The sequence below is a fragment of the Solanum lycopersicum genome, chromosome 5 (genome assembly GCF_036512215.1).
Source record: "Solanum lycopersicum chromosome 5, SLM_r2.1".
Taxonomy (NCBI): Eukaryota; Viridiplantae; Streptophyta; class Magnoliopsida; order Solanales; family Solanaceae; genus Solanum; species Solanum lycopersicum.
In genome coordinates this window covers 10,971,616-10,990,314 of record NC_090804.1, presented here as the reverse complement: position 1 = coordinate 10,990,314, position 18,699 = coordinate 10,971,616, and the positions used below count along the sequence as shown (strand labels likewise).

The 18,699-nt window shown below is 31.7% G+C and overlaps 1 protein-coding gene, 1 long non-coding RNA gene and 2 other non-coding genes across 5 annotated transcripts; 2 read left to right on the top strand and 2 right to left on the bottom strand.

Annotated features, from left to right (window-relative positions):
• Nucleotides 1-6,691: 6,691 nt before the first annotated feature.
• Nucleotides 6,692-7,388, top strand: LOC101243890 (uncharacterized). Its single transcript, XM_004239164.5, has one exon. It carries the CDS (start codon nt 6,893-6,895, stop codon nt 7,184-7,186), a length of 294 nt encoding a protein of 97 aa, XP_004239212.1. The 5' UTR covers nt 6,692-6,892; the 3' UTR covers nt 7,187-7,388.
• A 6,018-nt stretch (nt 7,389-13,406) lies between these two features.
• Nucleotides 13,407-13,480, bottom strand: TRNAV-AAC (transfer RNA valine (anticodon AAC)). Its single transcript has one exon. It is a non-coding gene; the product is annotated as a tRNA-Val (tRNA).
• A 464-nt stretch (nt 13,481-13,944) lies between these two features.
• On the top strand, nt 13,945-16,837 carry LOC104647346 (uncharacterized). Of its 2 annotated transcripts, none has more exons than XR_003246818.2 (3): nt 13,945-14,169; nt 15,056-15,571; nt 16,040-16,837. It is a non-coding gene; the product is annotated as an uncharacterized lncRNA (long non-coding RNA). The 2 variants fall into 2 exon arrangements; XR_011221158.1 differs by having other exon boundaries at nt 14,016-14,169; nt 16,074-16,837.
• Nucleotides 16,838-17,139: 302 nt separating this feature from the next.
• Nucleotides 17,140-17,213, bottom strand: TRNAV-AAC (transfer RNA valine (anticodon AAC)). The gene has a single exon. It is a non-coding gene; the product is annotated as a tRNA-Val (tRNA).
• Nucleotides 17,214-18,699: the final 1,486 nt, after the last annotated feature.

Below are 18,699 nucleotides of genomic sequence, written 5' to 3'. Positions count from 1 at the left end.
ATATCATTCTCAACCATTTATTGGCTCCAAAATACCCTTGTCATCCACCTTTGGGTTTAAAATTGACCACTTATTTAACGGTTTTAAAATTAAACTATTTAAATATTTTTTAAAAATACATGACGCTCAACTGTTTGTTATAATTTAACTTATTAATATTATTTATAAACAAATTCACTATCCACCCATTACTAATTGAACCCCACCAATTAATAGACGGGCCTTAGTACTAATGCAACAACAAGAAAGCTACTGTCAATGAGTGTTTTTAAAAATTTGAGGTGAAAATGTCTATAGAAGTACATTATCATATATACATTTGAGTTTCAAAATATATCATAATTGAAGTGTCTAAATAAAAATTACCGATAAACTTAAAAGTCTGACTATGTTTATCTTAATTTTTCCTTCGTCTTAATTATATGATGATACTTAATACATAACATTTTAAATATAAATATATATATATATATATATATATATATATTATACTTTTAATATTTAAAAAATCATAAATATTTATAAAATTATATTTTAGAAAAGTGCATGAATTATTTGGGATGTATTTCTTCTTTACATTTAATCATAAATTTGAATTCAAGCTTGAAAGAGATTCATATTGGAAGTAACCTCTTAAATAAGCGGTTCAACCTAAATTTAATTGGGGTTTCAATTCGGACTCGAATAATTTTTGGATGTCATTTTCAGTAATCTGTAATTTCATCGTATTTTAGTACTGTTTAGAGCGATTTTTATATAGGAATTGGTTTATTAATTGGGTGGATAGTGGGTTTTTTTTATAAATGATATTAATAAATTAAATTATAACCAATAGTTGAGCACCAAGTATTTTTAAAAATATTTAAATAGTTTAAATTTAAAATTATTAAGTAAGTGATCAATTTTGAACTCAAATATGGATGCCAGGGGTATTTTGGAGTCAACAGATTGATGAGAAGGGCATTTTGGAGTCAATGGGTGGATGAAGGATATTTTTGTACTATTTTCAATACTTCAAGGACATTTTATGCCCTTTTCCGGGTAGAAAGTTACTTAAAAAATAAGTTCATGAGATAATAGGACCTTAGTAGAGTATGTGTCTATGAAATTTCGAATATAAATGGAGAAGGTACTTATACATTTTTCCTAATTTTTAAATACAAAACCAAAAAAAGAAGATAAAATAAATCTAAAACAGAATCCAACTAAATAGTAATGAAAAATAATATTATTACAACTTTACTACATACAATCTTAAATGAAAAACTAAGAGCCGACATAACAAAGTAGTTTTTTTTTAAACGACCCTTGTGGTGGGTCAGGGGCTGAGAAACACCCCCAGACTTTATTATTAATAACAAAACAAAATACAAGGAGGGGGACATAAACCTTACCTCCTACCTAAGATGGTTCGGAATCAACTTCCTAAAGGAAGTCAACTCTTCCCCTTACAAAAGGATGTAATCAAAATACTAAGTACTAATGAGAGGACTCCTCTCCATACAATATATTTAGAAAACATAAACTAGGGAGACTCTCTCTTTACAAGAAAGCCTATAACTAAACTAATCTATTAAAAAGTTGAAAAGAAGTGAGAATTATCAAGGAGGTTCCTTAATTGTTTTGGTCTTCTTCCTTCTGAAACTAGGCATCTGCAACAAGTCAAGGTGATAGTATGATCTTGCTTCTTTAAGCATTTGTTGGATGTTGAAGTAAACCTGTGGAGAGGTTATCTTGTGACTGTGTTTTGAAAGTGCATCAGCCACCTAATTAGCTTCCCTGAATACATGTAGGCACTTGAAATTCTTGACTTGAGAAATGAGGTTATGTAACCTTCCCAGCTGTGTGATAATGCTCCATTGAGGGGCAGCCTTCTTTAAGATCCAATGTACAACTAATTGGGAATCAAGCTCCAATATTATGTTTCTATATCCAAGTTCGAGTGCCCAATTCAAACCAACGATGGTTGCCTCTATTTCAACCTTATTGTTTGTCTCTTCTCCAAGTGGTGTTGTGAATGTCATTGTTGGGTTATGGGTCTTTTTCCCTTCCTATGTGGATAAATAAAAGCCCAATTTGGACCAACCCATTTTTGCCCATAGGCCCATTATTAGAGGCAAATATAAGCCTATTTAGGTCTTATTTTCATAAACACAGAGAGTTTTTTCAGCAGCCAAAAAGAGAGAAAGAGAGCAGTTTTCGCAGTCAAAATTTAGCTCTAACAGCCAACTTCAAATTGCGATTCCCGCTTTGTTTCTTGTCCGATTGAGCTTATTTTTGGACAGCATATTATCTTCATCTCAATCTTTGATTAGGAACTGACAGAGTTGGATTTGGTGGTCTGCAGCTTCAGTTTTGCTGTCGTGAATAGTAGCTGCGAAATTGGTGATTTTGCTCCTTTAATTCTATAGATTTGGTGCAACCTTATTTTGTTGTTGCTCGTTGTTTGGCACTTTTTTTGTGGCCAATTTTGGAGAACAATATTGTAACTCTCGGTGATTATAGTGAAGTTGTTGGTCCCGTGGTTTTTTACTCTTCACATCGAAGGATTTTCCACGTAAATCTTGGTGTCTTATGTGATTGGTTTATTATTGTCTTGTTATATTTGTTTGGTTGAATTACTTGCTGCTTTACTATCATATTGCTTGTGGTTGTTTGTCTTCTCTTGGTTCAAATCGAGAAGGGAAAGTATAGACTTGGGTATTTTTCCGCTGTTATCCTGTCAGGCATTCTTTGTTAGTGTCTTGTCTTTCCCAACAAAGTGGTATCAGAGCATTGGTTATTGTTGATTGTCGTTTTGAATGATGGAGGCAAATATGAGCAAAATGGTGTGTTTAAATGGTAGTAACTATCATATTTGGAAAGACAAGATGAAAGATCTTCTATTTGTCAAGAAGATGCATTTACCTGTGTTTGCTTCTAATAAGTCTCAGTCTTTGAATGATGAAGAATGTGAATTTGAGCATCTGCAGGTTTGTGGCTATATTAGATAATGGGTTGAAGATAATGTTAGAAATCATATTGTGAATGAGACACATGCCAAAAGTTTGTGGGACAAGCTCGAGACACTTTATGCTTCGAAGACTGGCAACAACAAGTTGTTCCTATTGAAACAATTAATGAATATCAGGTATAAAGAGGGCACTCCTATTTCTGATCATATTAATGATTTTCAGGGTGTTCTTGACCAGCTGTCCGGAATGGGTGTAAAGTTTGATGATGAGATACAGGGACTTTGGCTTCTTAATACTCTGCCATACTCTTGGGAAAATCTTCGAGTTACTTTGACTAATTCTGCTCCCAGTGGTGTTGTAACCATGGAATATACTAAGAGTGGTGTCTTGAATGAAGAAATGAGAAGAAGATCTCAAGCCTCATCTTCTTTAGCTTCACACTCCGATGTTTTGGTTACTAAAGATAGGGGAGAAACAAGTCCAGAGGTCAGAATGATAGAGGTAAAAGTAGAAGCAAGTCAAAGTCTAAATACAAGAATATTACATGTGACTATTGCCACAAGAATGGGCATATCATGAAATATTGTTACAAGCACAAGAGAGATATGAGACAACAAAAGAGAGAAGACGATAATAAAAATTGTGTTGCTGTTGTTGCTAATGATGATCTTCTTGTTTCTTGTAATGCAAATGCCATTAATCTTGTTCGTGATGAGTCTAGCTGGTTTGTGGACTCTGGTGCTACTTCTCATGTCACGCCAAAGAAGGAATTATTTTCTTCTTATACTCCAGGTAATTTTGGAACGTTGAAAATGGGCAATAATCATGAAGTTGAAGTTATTGGCATTGGGGCAGTCTGTTTGGAAAGTAACAATGGTTCCAAACTAGTTCTTAATAATGTCAAGCATGCTCCAGATGTTCGCTTGAATTTGATTTCTGTGGGATATCTTGATGATGAGGGTTATGTTAATACACTTGGTGTTGGCCAGTGGAAGCTTACTAGAGGTTTGATGGTTTTGGCCCGTGGTGACAAGTTGTCTAACTTGTATGTATTTCAAGGCTCCATGTCCAGAGACTCAGTAAATTTGGTGGAGAATGATACTTCATCAGAGTTATAGCATAGAAGGCTGAGTCATATGAGCGAGAAGGGGATTGATAGTTTGGCTAAGAAAAATTTGCTTTCTGGAGTGAAACAAGCAAAGTTGAAGAAATGTGTTCATTGCTTAGCCGGTAAACAGAAAAGAGTTTCTTTTCTGAGTCATCCGCCTTCAAGAAAGCTCGATTTGTTGGAGTTGGTACATTTTGATTTGTGTGGTCCTTTTAAGGTAAGATCTCATGGTAGTGCACTTTACTTTGTGACTTTTATTGATGATCATTCTCGCAAACTCTGGGTATTTTCTTTGAAGTCCAAGGATCAAGTACTTGATGTGTTCAAGAGTTTTCAGGCCTTGGTTGAAAGACAAATAGGGAAGACATTTAAATGCATCCGCTCAGATAATGGTGGTGAGTATATTGGTCCTTTTGATAGATATTGCAGAGAGCAGGGTATTAGGCATCAGAAAACTCCTCCAAAGACTCCTCAGTTAAATGGTTTAGCAGAGAGGATGAACAGAACTCTAGTTGAGAGGGTTAGATGTATGCTTTCAGATGCTAAGCTGTCAGATTCCTTTTGGGCAGAAACACTTAATATTGCTGCTTATGTTATCAATTTATCTCCTGCTGTTGCTTTAGATGATGATGTCCCTGACAGAGTTTGGACTGGTAAGAATGTTTCTTATGATCATCTTAGAGTCTTTGGGTGTAAAGCCTCTGTACATGTTCCTAAGGATGAAAGGTCAAAGTTGGAAGTTAAAACTAGGCAGTGTATCTTCATTGGTTATGGTCAAGATGAATTTGGCTATCGTTTCTATGATCCTGTTGAGAAGAAACTTGTTAGAAGTCGTGATGTTGTGTTCTTTGAAGACCAAACAATTGAAGATTTTGACAAAGCTGACAAGGCTGATTTTCAGAGTAGTGAGAGCTTAGTTGATGTTGAAGCTGCTGCAAATTTTCCACTGCCGAGAATATGATCTATGGAGTCCATTCCCGACCTGTCAAAATAGCAAACACAAGTTGTTGGCTGAATGCCAAAATTAGTAATCCTATCGTTAGCAGGGAGTTTACCCCTAAGGGCTCTCCATAACAAAAAGGAAGATTTAAAAGGAATGTTCTTATGCCATAGAAGAGAGTTGAAGTGATTCTTGACCCTTTTTTCTCTAATCTCTTCCAAAGCTGATGAACAACTGAAACCACCATGTGTGTTGGGTTTCCAAACTGCATGATCTGGTAACTGCTGGAGGGGGGAGATGTATGTAGCTAGTATGTTGGAGAGGTGACTAGCGGGTGCTTGCTCCAACAGTTTGCTCAAACTCCATCTCCCTCTTCCCAAAAATCTGCAACTTTGGAGTTACTGAGTCTATTGTTGCTTGAGGTAAGGTGAGCTAATGGTCCACTGCCTAGCCAATTATCCCACCAAAATGAGCAATTTCCACCTTGTAGCTTTAATTGGATGTGTTGCTTAACTTGTGGCCTGTTCATCAACATGTTTTTCTAACAAAAGAGTGATTTTTGATACGTAGATACATGTTAATGTTTTGGTCTAATAAATAAAGAAGTACATCTCTAAAGCAAGAAGATACAATGACTTAAACAAGAATACACAAATAATTTCAAAATATCTTTTATCATATAAGCAGATATATCAATGAGGATATTTGTATTTCTTCACTCTTATATTACGTAAATAAAATAATAAATATTCATACTAATATATAAAATATATTTATAACAGTTAATTATTAATTAGGATGGTAGTTTATTGATTGATTTCATTGTTTATTACTTATTAGATAAAAAATCGTGTATTGTGTATTATAACCTAACTTGCGAAAAGGAGAGTTGTTTCCAAGAAGGCAAGAACAAGTGCATCTCTTTTTCTTAATTTTTTTCTTTCAAATTTTGGGTGGGCCACAAGTCCATTTTATTGATAAATCTAAAATAAAAGAAAACAAGATTTTTGCTTACATAAAGTAAGAAAACAAAACAATAAAAAATAAAATAAGTATCTGGAGAAATCAAGTGGAAGAAGCAAAATCCAATTCTTATAAAGTTTAATAATAAAAAAAGAAGAGTACAAGCCGACCCGTTGTCCATAGGGAAGTCGAGTCGCAAACTCCTCTTGTCAAAAAAATTACTATCATATGTAAAAGTCAAACTAATATATATATATATATATATATATATATATTTTGACATCTCTCTACAAAATTTAAAATTTTAATCTAATAAATTAAGGCATTGCAAAATTTCCTTTGAGATTATGTTTCTCGACATGCTAATTTCATAATTATATTTTTAATTGAAAAAATAACAAGTATATTTCATAGCACTATCATATTTTTAAAATATTAATGCTCTTGTTATTCAAAAGTTAGAGTATGTATTTTTTATTTTAACGGAAGATTAAATAAAAATATAATATTTTCTATCAATTTAATATTTAATAAATATTGAATATGTACACAAAATTATAATACATATGTGTTTGTTAGTATAACGAATATATATTTTTAAATCGTAAAAATATCAATATCTAATATATAACGAGAATACGTGATTAAATCAAAAAAGAAGAAACTTACACGCATGAAGAAAAAAAACAAGTGTACCAGCCAGAACCAGTAAAATTTAAAAAAAAAAAAAATAGTAATCAAATCCATCTCCTGCTAAATTCCAAAACCTTAGCCTCCTTAAATTCACCAGGTTCACACCCTTTAACGTGTACAACATATCAACCACTTCATTTCCATTTCTAATTTTACAAAAAAACAACAACAAAACTCATATTCTCTTCCCCCAAATTCAACAACAATAACTCATTCACTGTTGTATCTGAAATTATGGGTCCAATTGTTCTTACTCAATTAGGTCTCAGTGTATTAGCTGGTGCCGCACTGGTGAAATCAGTTATGGACCAGAAGACGATGATGGGTCCAAGTCAGTTTCCTCGGTGCCCTAGTTGTAATGGAACGGGTCGGGTTTCATGTATGTGTTCACGCTGGTCAGATGGAGATGTAGGTTGTCGGACTTGTGCCGGGTCGGGTCGGATGGGTTGCAGCAGCTGTGGAGGTACAGGTACGGGTCGCCCAATTCCAGTTCAAATCTCTGTTCGTCCTCCAAACCGTTCACCTTAGAACTGCTTCGAATTTCAATATCGTTATCTTGTACTTAATTCAGATTCTTCAAATTGAGAAAGGATTAAAAAAAATTATGAATTGTATATGTTTGGCGATACATGAAATCAGTTACACCTACCAGGAAATTGCTGGTTCTATGTTGTAATTATTGTTATAGCTTTGACAAATTTATACCATGAGTTTAGCCCTATTTATTTAATTTGCTTCTTTCTTTTCTTTTCAACTCTATACATTCCTCTAAATTATTCCACTTAGATAATACAGAAATTGAATTGGTTGATGCAGAGATTTTGAATTCGAATTTCATTGGATATGAAATTGTCTCTGTGTTACATCTTGTGTTGGACTTCCTGTTTAGTCGGGTTGCAATGTGGATGATACAATTTAATTCGAACCTTTGGAGATGTTCAAACCAATAGGGTTTGTTTCTTTTTTGACTCATCTTCCTAGTAAAACTCATCAATTTGCAGCAAACTAAACTGAGTATTCTTGCTTAACGTAGCTACATTGGTGTTGGTACTCTTGATATTGGGCTATGTTGAATATAGTTTAACATTACCTGAAAATCAGAGCTTTATTAGTTAGAGATTTCACTTGTATCTGCAACAACACATATCCATGCGCCAGGACTGGGATCGTTGCCAACTGGAACTGTTCTGCAGTCTTTGTGAATCACTGAGCGTGAGTTCTTGTGCTCGAGCACATTGTTTTGCCTTTCCTATAATCCCACAAAGTGAGGCCTCAAAAAGGTAACATATATCCATTGTCCTCTCGAGGTCTCTTAAAGGTAGCGTGATACCTGATAGAGAGGTTGTTTTCGATAGATAATGTCTCAAGTAAGAACAATACAAAGCAATTTGAACAATGAAGTGAAGAAGCCGAGATAGAAAGCTAAAGAAAGTATGGAATAACAAGAAACTCTTATAGTGATACCATGACTACTAGTATGAAAGACTAAGCAAGATACCTTTCAACTACCTAATTAGGTTATGTTTAGACATGCGTAATGTTTTGTCTTATCACCTCTTTTCAATATTTTTTCATTCCATCTCTGCCTCTTTTGTAACCATTCATGTCGAGCCTCTCATACCTTTGCACTGGTGCATCTCCTCTTCACATGCCTGAACCATTTAAGTTTTCCCGCATCTTATCCTTTAACGAGGTTACTCTAATCTCGCTTCCTTCATTTAAATCTGTTGATTTTTTGTTAGTTAACATGTCATCAAAACTTTAGTCAAGGATTATTCAACTAGTGTAGTTGCTGCTGATTCATTATCTTTGGGGTTTTAGTACATACATAAATCATAATTATCGAAATCATTAAAAAAAAAAAAAAACTACTCACTTATCATGATGTAAATAGATATCAATATGATTTATCATCATCCTTCAAAATATCAGAATTCATCAGCTGCTAAATGACCAAGTATATGTTATTCAAATCAATACTCTGAGAATACAAGTGTAATCACCGATTAATATAAATCATCAACAAATTTGTCAAAATATAAATAAGTCAATAGAATTATGAGGATTATATTCACCCTGGCCTTGCAGTTGTCTAGTCCATGTACCTGTCAAAAATCAGTAATGTATCTCTTAGGTGTACAAAAATGCTATAAAGGGTCTTAAGCCTCATATGTTTGTATTTGATGGAGATAAGAATCAGAATGATTCAGATATTAAGGATTAAGCTATTAAGTGCATTTGTATTTTCGACTTAAATTTTTCAACGAGTATGAAAGGATTTGAATAAATAAGAGATGCGACAAAGTTTTATTCTCATTCATATTCTTTTAAAGACATTTTATTTTTGGGAAATAATTGTGCTTCATATTTTTTTCTGAAAAATGAAATAAATTCAAGTCTCTCATTTCCTAACTTCATTAGTTATCCAAATTATTTCATTAAACTTTTAATTTTTTTTCTTGTTGTTTGTTTATCAAAAATTGATAAAATTTAGTAAAAGTTTTATTTAATTAAGGGAAAAGGGTTAAAAATACTCTTAAACAATGTGAAAGGAACAAATGTCTTTCGAATGTAGTTTGACTCAAAAATGTCCTTACCGTTAATATTTTAGTTCAAAAATACTTTTGCCGTCAATACTTTATTCCGAAAATGCCCTTTTAGTTACAAAATGGGTCAAAATGCCTTTTGACGAATATATATATATATATATATATATATATATATATATATATATATATATATATATATATATATATATATATATATATATATATATATATATATATTTATTTATTTATTTATTTATTTATTTATTTTTTGAACACATCTTTCTTATTAAAATGTTACTCCTATTAAAGAACATTAGTCTTGTTTTCTTTCTTCTAAAATCACTTTAACGAATAAAAATGTAGGAAGTATTTTTTTCTTCTTAATCTCATTTTATTTAAAATAGAATAACTTTATGTACTCTTTCAATAAATGGGCAGGCAGGCCAGGCGTACGGGGACCGTCGAAGAAGTGCCTCAACGCGCTGCATCCATTACTTTGGCTCCTTTTATGCAATTATGAACTCCACAAAACTTTATCAATTCCAACGCAACTTATCTGATTGGCAGGTTCAATGGCAACGAGAAGGGGATTCATTAGTTCTTTATTTAGTACGAATCGGTGAAATCACAGAATCCATACCATTCACCTTAAAGCCCCGCCTAGGAGTCTGTGGACATCCATTTACATCATTTCTTTGAAAAGCTAGATGTCACGTATATAAGATTATAGTAAATACATCATTAATTTATATTTATATAATGATAATAAAATAAGAAATACTTTCATTTTTAATTTTATATTTTGAATTGAAGCCATAAACATTTGCTAATTTAAAAAACGCTATTGGAAAAAGAATGTATTTAAAAGAAAATAATAATATATTTGTTTGGAAAATGAGCATTTTGGGCCCATTAAATAACAGTTTGGACATCTTTTAACCAAAAAATTGATGACAGGGACATTTTTGGACTAAATTATAAATGGGAGACATTTTTTTTCCGCATAATTTAAGAACATTTTTTAACAAAGTATTGAATGTTAGAGTATTTTTAAGCTAAACTATAAACAGAGAACGTTTTTTTCACACAATTTTAGTCATTTATAATTCTTTTTTGCCTTAATTAAAGTGCGAAACAACTTCATAAATATGTATCGTAGAAATTGGACGATGATACCTTTATAAATATATTTAAAATTATTTGAATGTATGTATCATCTTCATTATTTACTTCAGAGAAGAGTACATGGCAAACACATTATAGAATAGTGTTTCAATCATTTACTTACAACTAATTTGTGTTAGATTTTTTTTCTTAAAAAAAATTGACTATATTTTTTTCTAAAAGAATATTTTTATTATATATATGTAGTTCATTTTATTTTTATCAAACTTTAAATATTTATTCATAATTAAAATATCTTAAACATTTATCAAAGAATGACATTATTTTTTAATATTGTTAACAGTTGATGTAATTGTCTCAATCGAAAGAAGTTTTTTAAAATTATAGTTGATTAAATTTTATTTAAGGTCAACAATATCTCAATAGAGATTGATTGAATCTATTAGCTACATTTTTTATCGAAAAAAAAATTACTAAAACGAATTGACTATAAAATAATAAGTAATGACTTCATATTTAAAAAAGTAGAAAAGTAGATTTTAAATAAAAATATATATAATTAAAAAAAATATTAAAACCTTTCTCTCATGTTTAGCTTTAGGTCCTTGAACATTGTTGAGTGGTCAGATTCAATCACAGCCGCAATTGTATCCAATCCCATAACCTGGTGATTAAATTTATCTTAGGTATGTGAGGTAATGCAATTGCTTCAAAGGCTATTGAATGATAAGGATCACTCTCCTCGACCTTACTTTTTCTAAGGCCATTGAATGATAAGGATTCACATTTCAATTATATATATTAAGTGACTCCAGAGTCTATTGGACAAAAAAATTGATAAATACATCAAAAGAATTTATAATCAAAGGATAAAATTGCTGACGTAGTGATTTATTTTAACGTCGTTAACACATAAAAATCGTTGCTCGATGAGTGATTTTGTCTAAAAAAAATTTTAAAAAAATCGCTACTCCTTCTGCATTTTTGCAAAAACTATTTTTTAAAAAAAGTTTAAGATCACTATTATGACAACGTTTTCAATAAAAAATATTTTTTTAATTGACAGCGATTTTTCTTAATTTCTTTTTAGTATTTTTTTTGGAAAATAGCAGCGATTATATTGAATTGGAATTTTTTTTTTTATAAAAAGATAATCGCTAGGTTGGCAGCGATATCAACGGATTGAACTTTTTTTTTTAAAGAAATCACTGCTTTGACAACAATTTTAGAGGATCTTTTTTTGAATTTTTTTATTTAATTCTTTCAACTATCATTTTTGAAATTGTAAATTTTGTGAACTTCCTTTTTTTAAAAAAATAATTTGTCAATACTTTTTTAATTTTTATTTTATTTTATAAATTGGCTGGAACATAAAAAATATAATACAATTTAAAATTATTATTTTGTTGGAATATTTATAAAATAAAATAAAAATTTAAAAAAAAATTGACAAAATTTTTAAAAAAAAAGTTCAAAAAAATGGCTGCCAAGTTACATTTCAAAATTGTTACAATATTTTTAAAAAAAAACCTCTAAAATCGCTACCAATTTAGCGATTTCATTTTTTTTAAAAAATCCAATTCACTAAAATCGTTATCAAGGTAGCGATTTTCAATTTTTTTAAAAAAAAATTATTAAAAAATAAAAACACTGCCATAGCAGCGATCTTAAACTCTTTTTTTAAAAAAATGAATTGCAAAAACGCTATGGGAAGAGCGATTTTAAAGAAAATTGGAGTTGTTAACGGTGTCAAAATAAATTGCTACATCAGTAGCGATTTTACCCTTTTGGTTAGAAAATTTTTTGATATACCTTTTGAATTTTTTTATCAAATTTATTTACCCTTTAAGCCCCGGACTCTCAAAAAGTCATTCTTTATATACTTCTTATTTTTTGGACCGTTTTTAATTAATTATAATGCACGGTACATACTAATAGTGGTAGTATTTTTCTTAGGTATCTTGTCCTTTAATTTTTTTTTGGGATAATGCCCAAGTACCCCCTCAAACTATGCCCGAAATCTCAGTGACACACTTATACTATACTAAGGTCCTATTACCCCCTAAACTTATTTTATTAATAATTTTTTACCCTTTTTTAGCCTATGTGGCACTATCTTGTGGGTCCAATGATGGTTGACTTTTTTTTTCAAACTAGTGCCACGTAGGCTAAAAAGGGGGTAGAAAATTACTTATAAAATAAGTTCAGGGGGTTAATAGGACTTTCGTATAGTATAAGTGTGTCTCTGGGATTTCGGGCATAGGTTGAGGGGGTGTACTTGTACATTTTCCCTTTTTTTTTAATTGTTTCTTATACTTTAATTATCATATTATTTTGTTGTGGTACCTGTCCTACAAGTTGTTGCTTAATATGCTATTTCTCGTAAATCTTTTACCTCTTTTTTTGGACTATTTTGGACTATTTCTCCTTGAGCGGAAAGACAAAAAAAAAAAACTCTCTACTTTTGTAAGGATAAGGTCTGGTTCGTACTATATGACAAAATTACTTATTACGAGAGACATAAATTAAAGACCACCATAAAATAGGGGCAAAAGTGCAAATGAGCCCAATTTCATCGTTGGCCTGCCTCTGTGTTGTTGAATCAAAAAAAAAATATTTGTATTTTAGAACCATCTTATCCGGAGTCATCTACTAAAAAAAGAATAACTTAATGACGAAGAACTTTAAAAATGAATCAAATCGATGGATAAACGATATTCAACAAAAACAACATACAATATAGTAGTATAACATTCAAGGTTGAGGTTTGCCTCAAGGGTTAAAAAAATATAATTTACATAAAGTTTGTATGGGTCATCGGTTAAATCGATACAAAAATTGGACAAACTAGTCTTGAAGCGATAACCCAATAGTGAAGTGGCATGAAATAGATGCTCAACATTAAACCAATAACCCAATATAAATAAAATAAAAATTGGATAAATCAAGTCTTGAAGCGATTACATGAAACACTTGCCCAACCGTTGAATCAATAACCCGATATCAATAAAACAGTAGCGTTTCGCCGGTCCAAATATCTGCCAAAAAGATTATTTTTTTTAAAAAGAAAGACATGGCTTCGCCCGGACTCAAACCGGAGACCTTCAGTGTGTTAGACTGACGTGATAACCGACTACACCACGAAACCTGCTTGTTACGCTATGCATCACAATTATACTACTTTTTTCTTGATATTATTTGACTTTTCCCCCTTTCACCTAAGATAGACTCCGTCTATAGGTCTGAAGAGAATATAATATACACATATCTTACTTATACTTCGTAGAGATAGAGAAATTGTTTTCAGAAGACCCTCAATTTAAATACGTAACATATATCAAAGTAGATTTTAAGAGAGAAAATCATAAATAATGAACACATGGATCGCAAACAATAAGAAAGACATTCTAAGCATACAAAGAAAAACAACAATAATCACCTTTAAATAAAATAATAGCCGAATCATAATATAGTAATAAACAACACATAGCAACAAAAATTGAGGGACCATTACCAATTTCAATACTTCTATTAAAACACGTCACTGTTTAATTATAAAATCGATTTCAAGACTTAAAATTACTTATTAACAAGTAATAATCAGTTAATTCAAAAGGATTCTGAATTATTTCCTAAAAAAAAGATCATAGTTAAATAGTATGAACTTAGCTTTTTCTTTGCAGTAGTAGTTGTATAACTACTACTACTTTTTCTCTTTCCCAATTAAACGTTTGGCTTAACTTATATATATTGACCCTTCGTAATCGTGTGAATAATACAAAAGACTTGAATCATCTCAACTTTAGCTCCACCTTATCTCTTGGATCTGCTGATTTGGTGAGTGTTCTTTCATTATTTCTTCGATAATCATTGTTTAATTGTGTAATAAAATATTTCATCTGTTTCAATTTGTTCGTTTTATTTTTTTTAAAAGTTTATTTTTTTAAAAAAATGTCTCTTTTCATTCTGGTAACTCTTTAATACAACTTTCTAGATGAGATATTTAAAATCATCCTACATATATATGTACAAGTTAACATCATAAGATTCAAAAGTTTTCTTTAATTTACTAAACTTTGTATAGTCGATTTTTGACAAACAAATTAAAATGAAGGGATTAGCTCTTAATATATAAATATGAAGTAGATGTATGTAGGGCTATGGTTAATTTGTTTTACAAAAGGTAAAACCAGGCTGAAGTAGGTGATTATATAATTTCAGCTAAGACCTTAGATACAAGGTTAAGGAGCGATGACATAAATTAGGATACATAAGAGGTTAGTTAGATAGTTGATTGTTGTCTCGCATATTCTTCTATACTATTAGTCATATTATTCTAGCAGTTGTTTGTCCTTTGAGTTCGGTTATTATCTCTGGTTTCTATTGCTCTTCCATTATCGTGTAGCTAAATTGACCACTGTTTAGAATGATAAGTCAGGTTGTTGGTAGTATTTCGTGATGACTTTTTTCATGTTAGTGTATTCTTTCTCTGTATTGTTTTTTCCTCCCGAGCTAAGGGTGTATGGAAAACAGTCTTTCTACCTCTAAGGTAGTATTAAGGTTTAGATACATTCTACGACCTCCCACACCCCTCTTTGTGCGATTACAGTGGAATATGTTGTTGAAGTAAATGATGCTAATGTATTCTAAGAAGTGATCACTTTTTTAGTTTTAATGGATATTTTTAGTATTTTGTGATTAAAGTTTGTGCTAAATTTACAAGGAATATAAGTTACTACATGGCTTCATCCAACCATATCAAGTAGTGCTGAAGCAATTGAAAGAAGTGATGATCTTGTTCTTAAGATTCTAGTACTCCTCCCACTTCCCAGCAAAACCTCTGTTCATGTTCAAATTAGATTCTAAACATTGGTGATAACTCGTTTCTGATCTTTATATATCCTCCTTGTGGAGGCCTCAAAACTTCCCCGAGTGCACTCATTGTCCAGAGGTTAGCTTGGTCATCCCGGGATCAATGTGACAACTTCTCTGTCTTTCCTCTCGAAAATGAGTATACTTCTGGTAGTCGACCCTTGGATAACTAGACTCTTGGATTTCATCAAAGGCGACGCTTTAACTGATATGATTGAAATTATGAGCTCGTGTGGTGGTTTAATTTTGTGTTGTTGTCATAAACAACGGATCAGAGAGTACTACGTCTGTAACCCGAGCACTAACCAATTCAGCATTGTTCCAAGCAGTGGCGGAGCCAGACATTTTATGAACGGTTTGCATACAGGTAATCTTCTCTTTATTTCAGCATTTATGTTGGCTCTTCATTATCTCTTGTTCGTTAAATAGTGTTGGGCATCAGTGGCAGAGCCAGACATTTTATGAACGTTGTGCAAAATTTTTAAATGTGTGTTGGACATTAGTGCTGGAGCGAGACATTTTATGAACGGTGTGCAAAATTTTAAAATGTACACCGAACCTTCGACCTCGGGCCTCAAAGCTTCTAACTCACTCTTTACCATTGAGCCAGAGGCTCTACTTACGTTAATTGTGTGCAAACTTATGTATATATTTTACAACTTCATTAATTTGACCAATATATACGGTATAATTTTCCGACAAAAGGGTGTTCAGTTGCACACCCATCAGTGGCTGTAGCTCCGCCCCTGGTTCCGAGTCTGGATAGGTGTTATATATGCGAGACTTGTGTTTGGCTTTTGATCCTTCAAAATCACCTCACTATAGAATTCTTAAGGTTGGCTTACATTACAATGAGATGAACTCTTCAGAGATAAACTCCTGGAGGAGATTACAGGATCCGTTTCCAATGTCAATTCTATCGGAATTGAGAGGAACCACGGGAGTTTTCTTCAACGGAGCTACGATCTTTTGGGTGTTTAATAGCTGGTGTTATTTCAATGTGGATACAGAGACTCTGCGCTACTTAGACAATCCGATGCAAGAAATGAATACTACTTATCCATATACAGATTATTGGCTTGGATGTGTCAACTAGCGTTTGTATTTTGTTGGCCCTGCAGACGATGGATGGATCCCTCATGTCAGCGTGTTTGAATTGGGAAACGAGTACTTGTGGATCCTTAAGTATAGGAATGACCCATTGTAACTTTGGAGTGGTTTTCTTTCGGTTATGGCAAGAGAAGATGAACTATTTATGGCCGTATACGTGCATGATCATGACCAAGTGATGTTAATGAAGCTAAGTGATAATACTTGCAGCATGGTCTTGCCAATGCCATTACATGCTTCTGCTCGCATTGGGTCTGCAAATTAAGTTTATCATTTCATTCAGAATCCATTCTTGGTTATCTAAGTATAGACTTCTCTATGACAGTTTCCTTTGTTATGTCATATTATATGTTCTTTATAATTGTATCTGGTCCACTATATAAGTAGTTGTAAGTTCTATCATCCCCAAAACTTCACTTCATGGGGACTGGGGTAATGTTGTTGTTGTTGTTTTGTAAGAGTGGAAATTCACAAACATATTGTGTTTTTATGTTTATGTCTTTCATCCTTTTTGTGCCTTAAACTTATGTGTGGTTTGAAACTAAAAGTCTCTGAATTCAATCGTTGGAAATTAAAACTATCCTAATGAAAGAAAGAAGGATAAATAAGCTTTGCCCGAACTCGAATCTGAGAATTAAAACTATCCGCCTAATAAAGAAAGAAGGAAAAATAAGCCTTGGAAATTAAGACTATCCTAATGAAAAAAGAAGGATAAATAAGCTTTGCCCGAACTCGAACCTGAGAATTAAAACTATCCTCCTAATAAAGAAAGAAGGAAAAATAAGCCTTATAAAATGCGATTTTTACGAGAGAAAAAAATTGACATGGCTTCGCCCGGACTCGAACCGGAGACCTTCAGTGTGTTAGACTGACGTGATAACCAACTACACCACGAAACCCAATTTGTTACGTTTTCCCTCGTTTTTAAACACGTCAACTGTTAGTCAGCACATTTTTCTGAAAAACGAAAAGTTAATTTCATTACCTCTAATCCCCACAGTACTTTATCATGTACCATGAACCCCATAATAAGCAAAATCAATTTTTTGTCAAAAGTTAAAAGTTAAATCGCCTAACGGTATAAACTGAATATGATAACCTCAAAATTCAAACTAGTCATCCTATAAAGCGAAAAATGAACTTCCATAGCTAACCACGCTGATGAAATTCAAATTTGAGTATTTTAGCCAAAAGTTAAAAGTTAAAATGCTTAACGACACAAAATGAAAATAAGTCTCAAATCCCGAACCAACCATCCTATAAGATCAAAACTGAACTTATATGGTTAACTGCGGTGACAAAATTTCAATTCGAGCACGATTTCAAAAAACATTGATTAACTTGAAATTTTTGGCCAAAATTTAAAAGCTAAAATGTCTTACAACATAAACTAAAAACGGAAGCCTCAAAATCCGAACCTTTTATCTTATTACATCAAAAATGACTTTTTGCATCTAACTGTTTTTATCTGAGTACGTTATCAAATATATTGATCAAAGTTAAATTTTATCAAAATTTATATGCTAAAATACCTAAGTGCACACAGTAAAAATGAAAGCCTCAAAACTCAAACCAACCATCCTAGATAAAAAAAAAAAAGACCTTTGAAGTTAATTACGCTAACGATATTCTCATCTGAGCATGTTCACAAAAATATTGAACAAAGTCAAATTTTGACCTAAACATAAAATTTAAAACGCCTAATAGCACAAACAAAAATGAAAACCTTAAAAATTGAATCAACCTTCCCGTTAGATAAAAATAACTTTTCAAGCTAATTACTGATGGAAGTCTAATTTGAGCACGTTTACCAAAAATATTGAACAAAGTCAAGTTTTGGTTAAAATTTAAAAGTTACTAAATATGAAAGTCTCAACACTAGACGCTGATTTACCAAAATATTTAACTTCAATAGGTAATTTACCAACTATTAAAATATAAGTTAGTAATTAATAATTTACCAATAAATTTTATCACAGTTGGTAATAGTTCTTATTGAACTAAATATTCATATGTAATATGACCAACTCAGAATTAATATGTTGGTAAATTTTACCAATGGATTAGTGATCAGTTGGTATATTACCAATTATTTTAATGATGTTAGTAATTTACTAACTACAATCTTTATTCGTCGGCAAAATTTTCAACTCATTTGATATTGGTTGACAAGTTTATCAACAAATTACATTTCGTTACTAATTTGCCAACACATTTATATTTGGTTGGTAAATTTAGCAACACAATCTTGTCGTTGGTAAATGTTTGGTTAGTAATTCATTGGTAATATGTTAATAAATTATATAAATAATTTTTTGTCATATTTACTAACTGATATTTACTTCGTTGGTAATATTACCAACAAAAGGTGTTCGTTAGTAATAT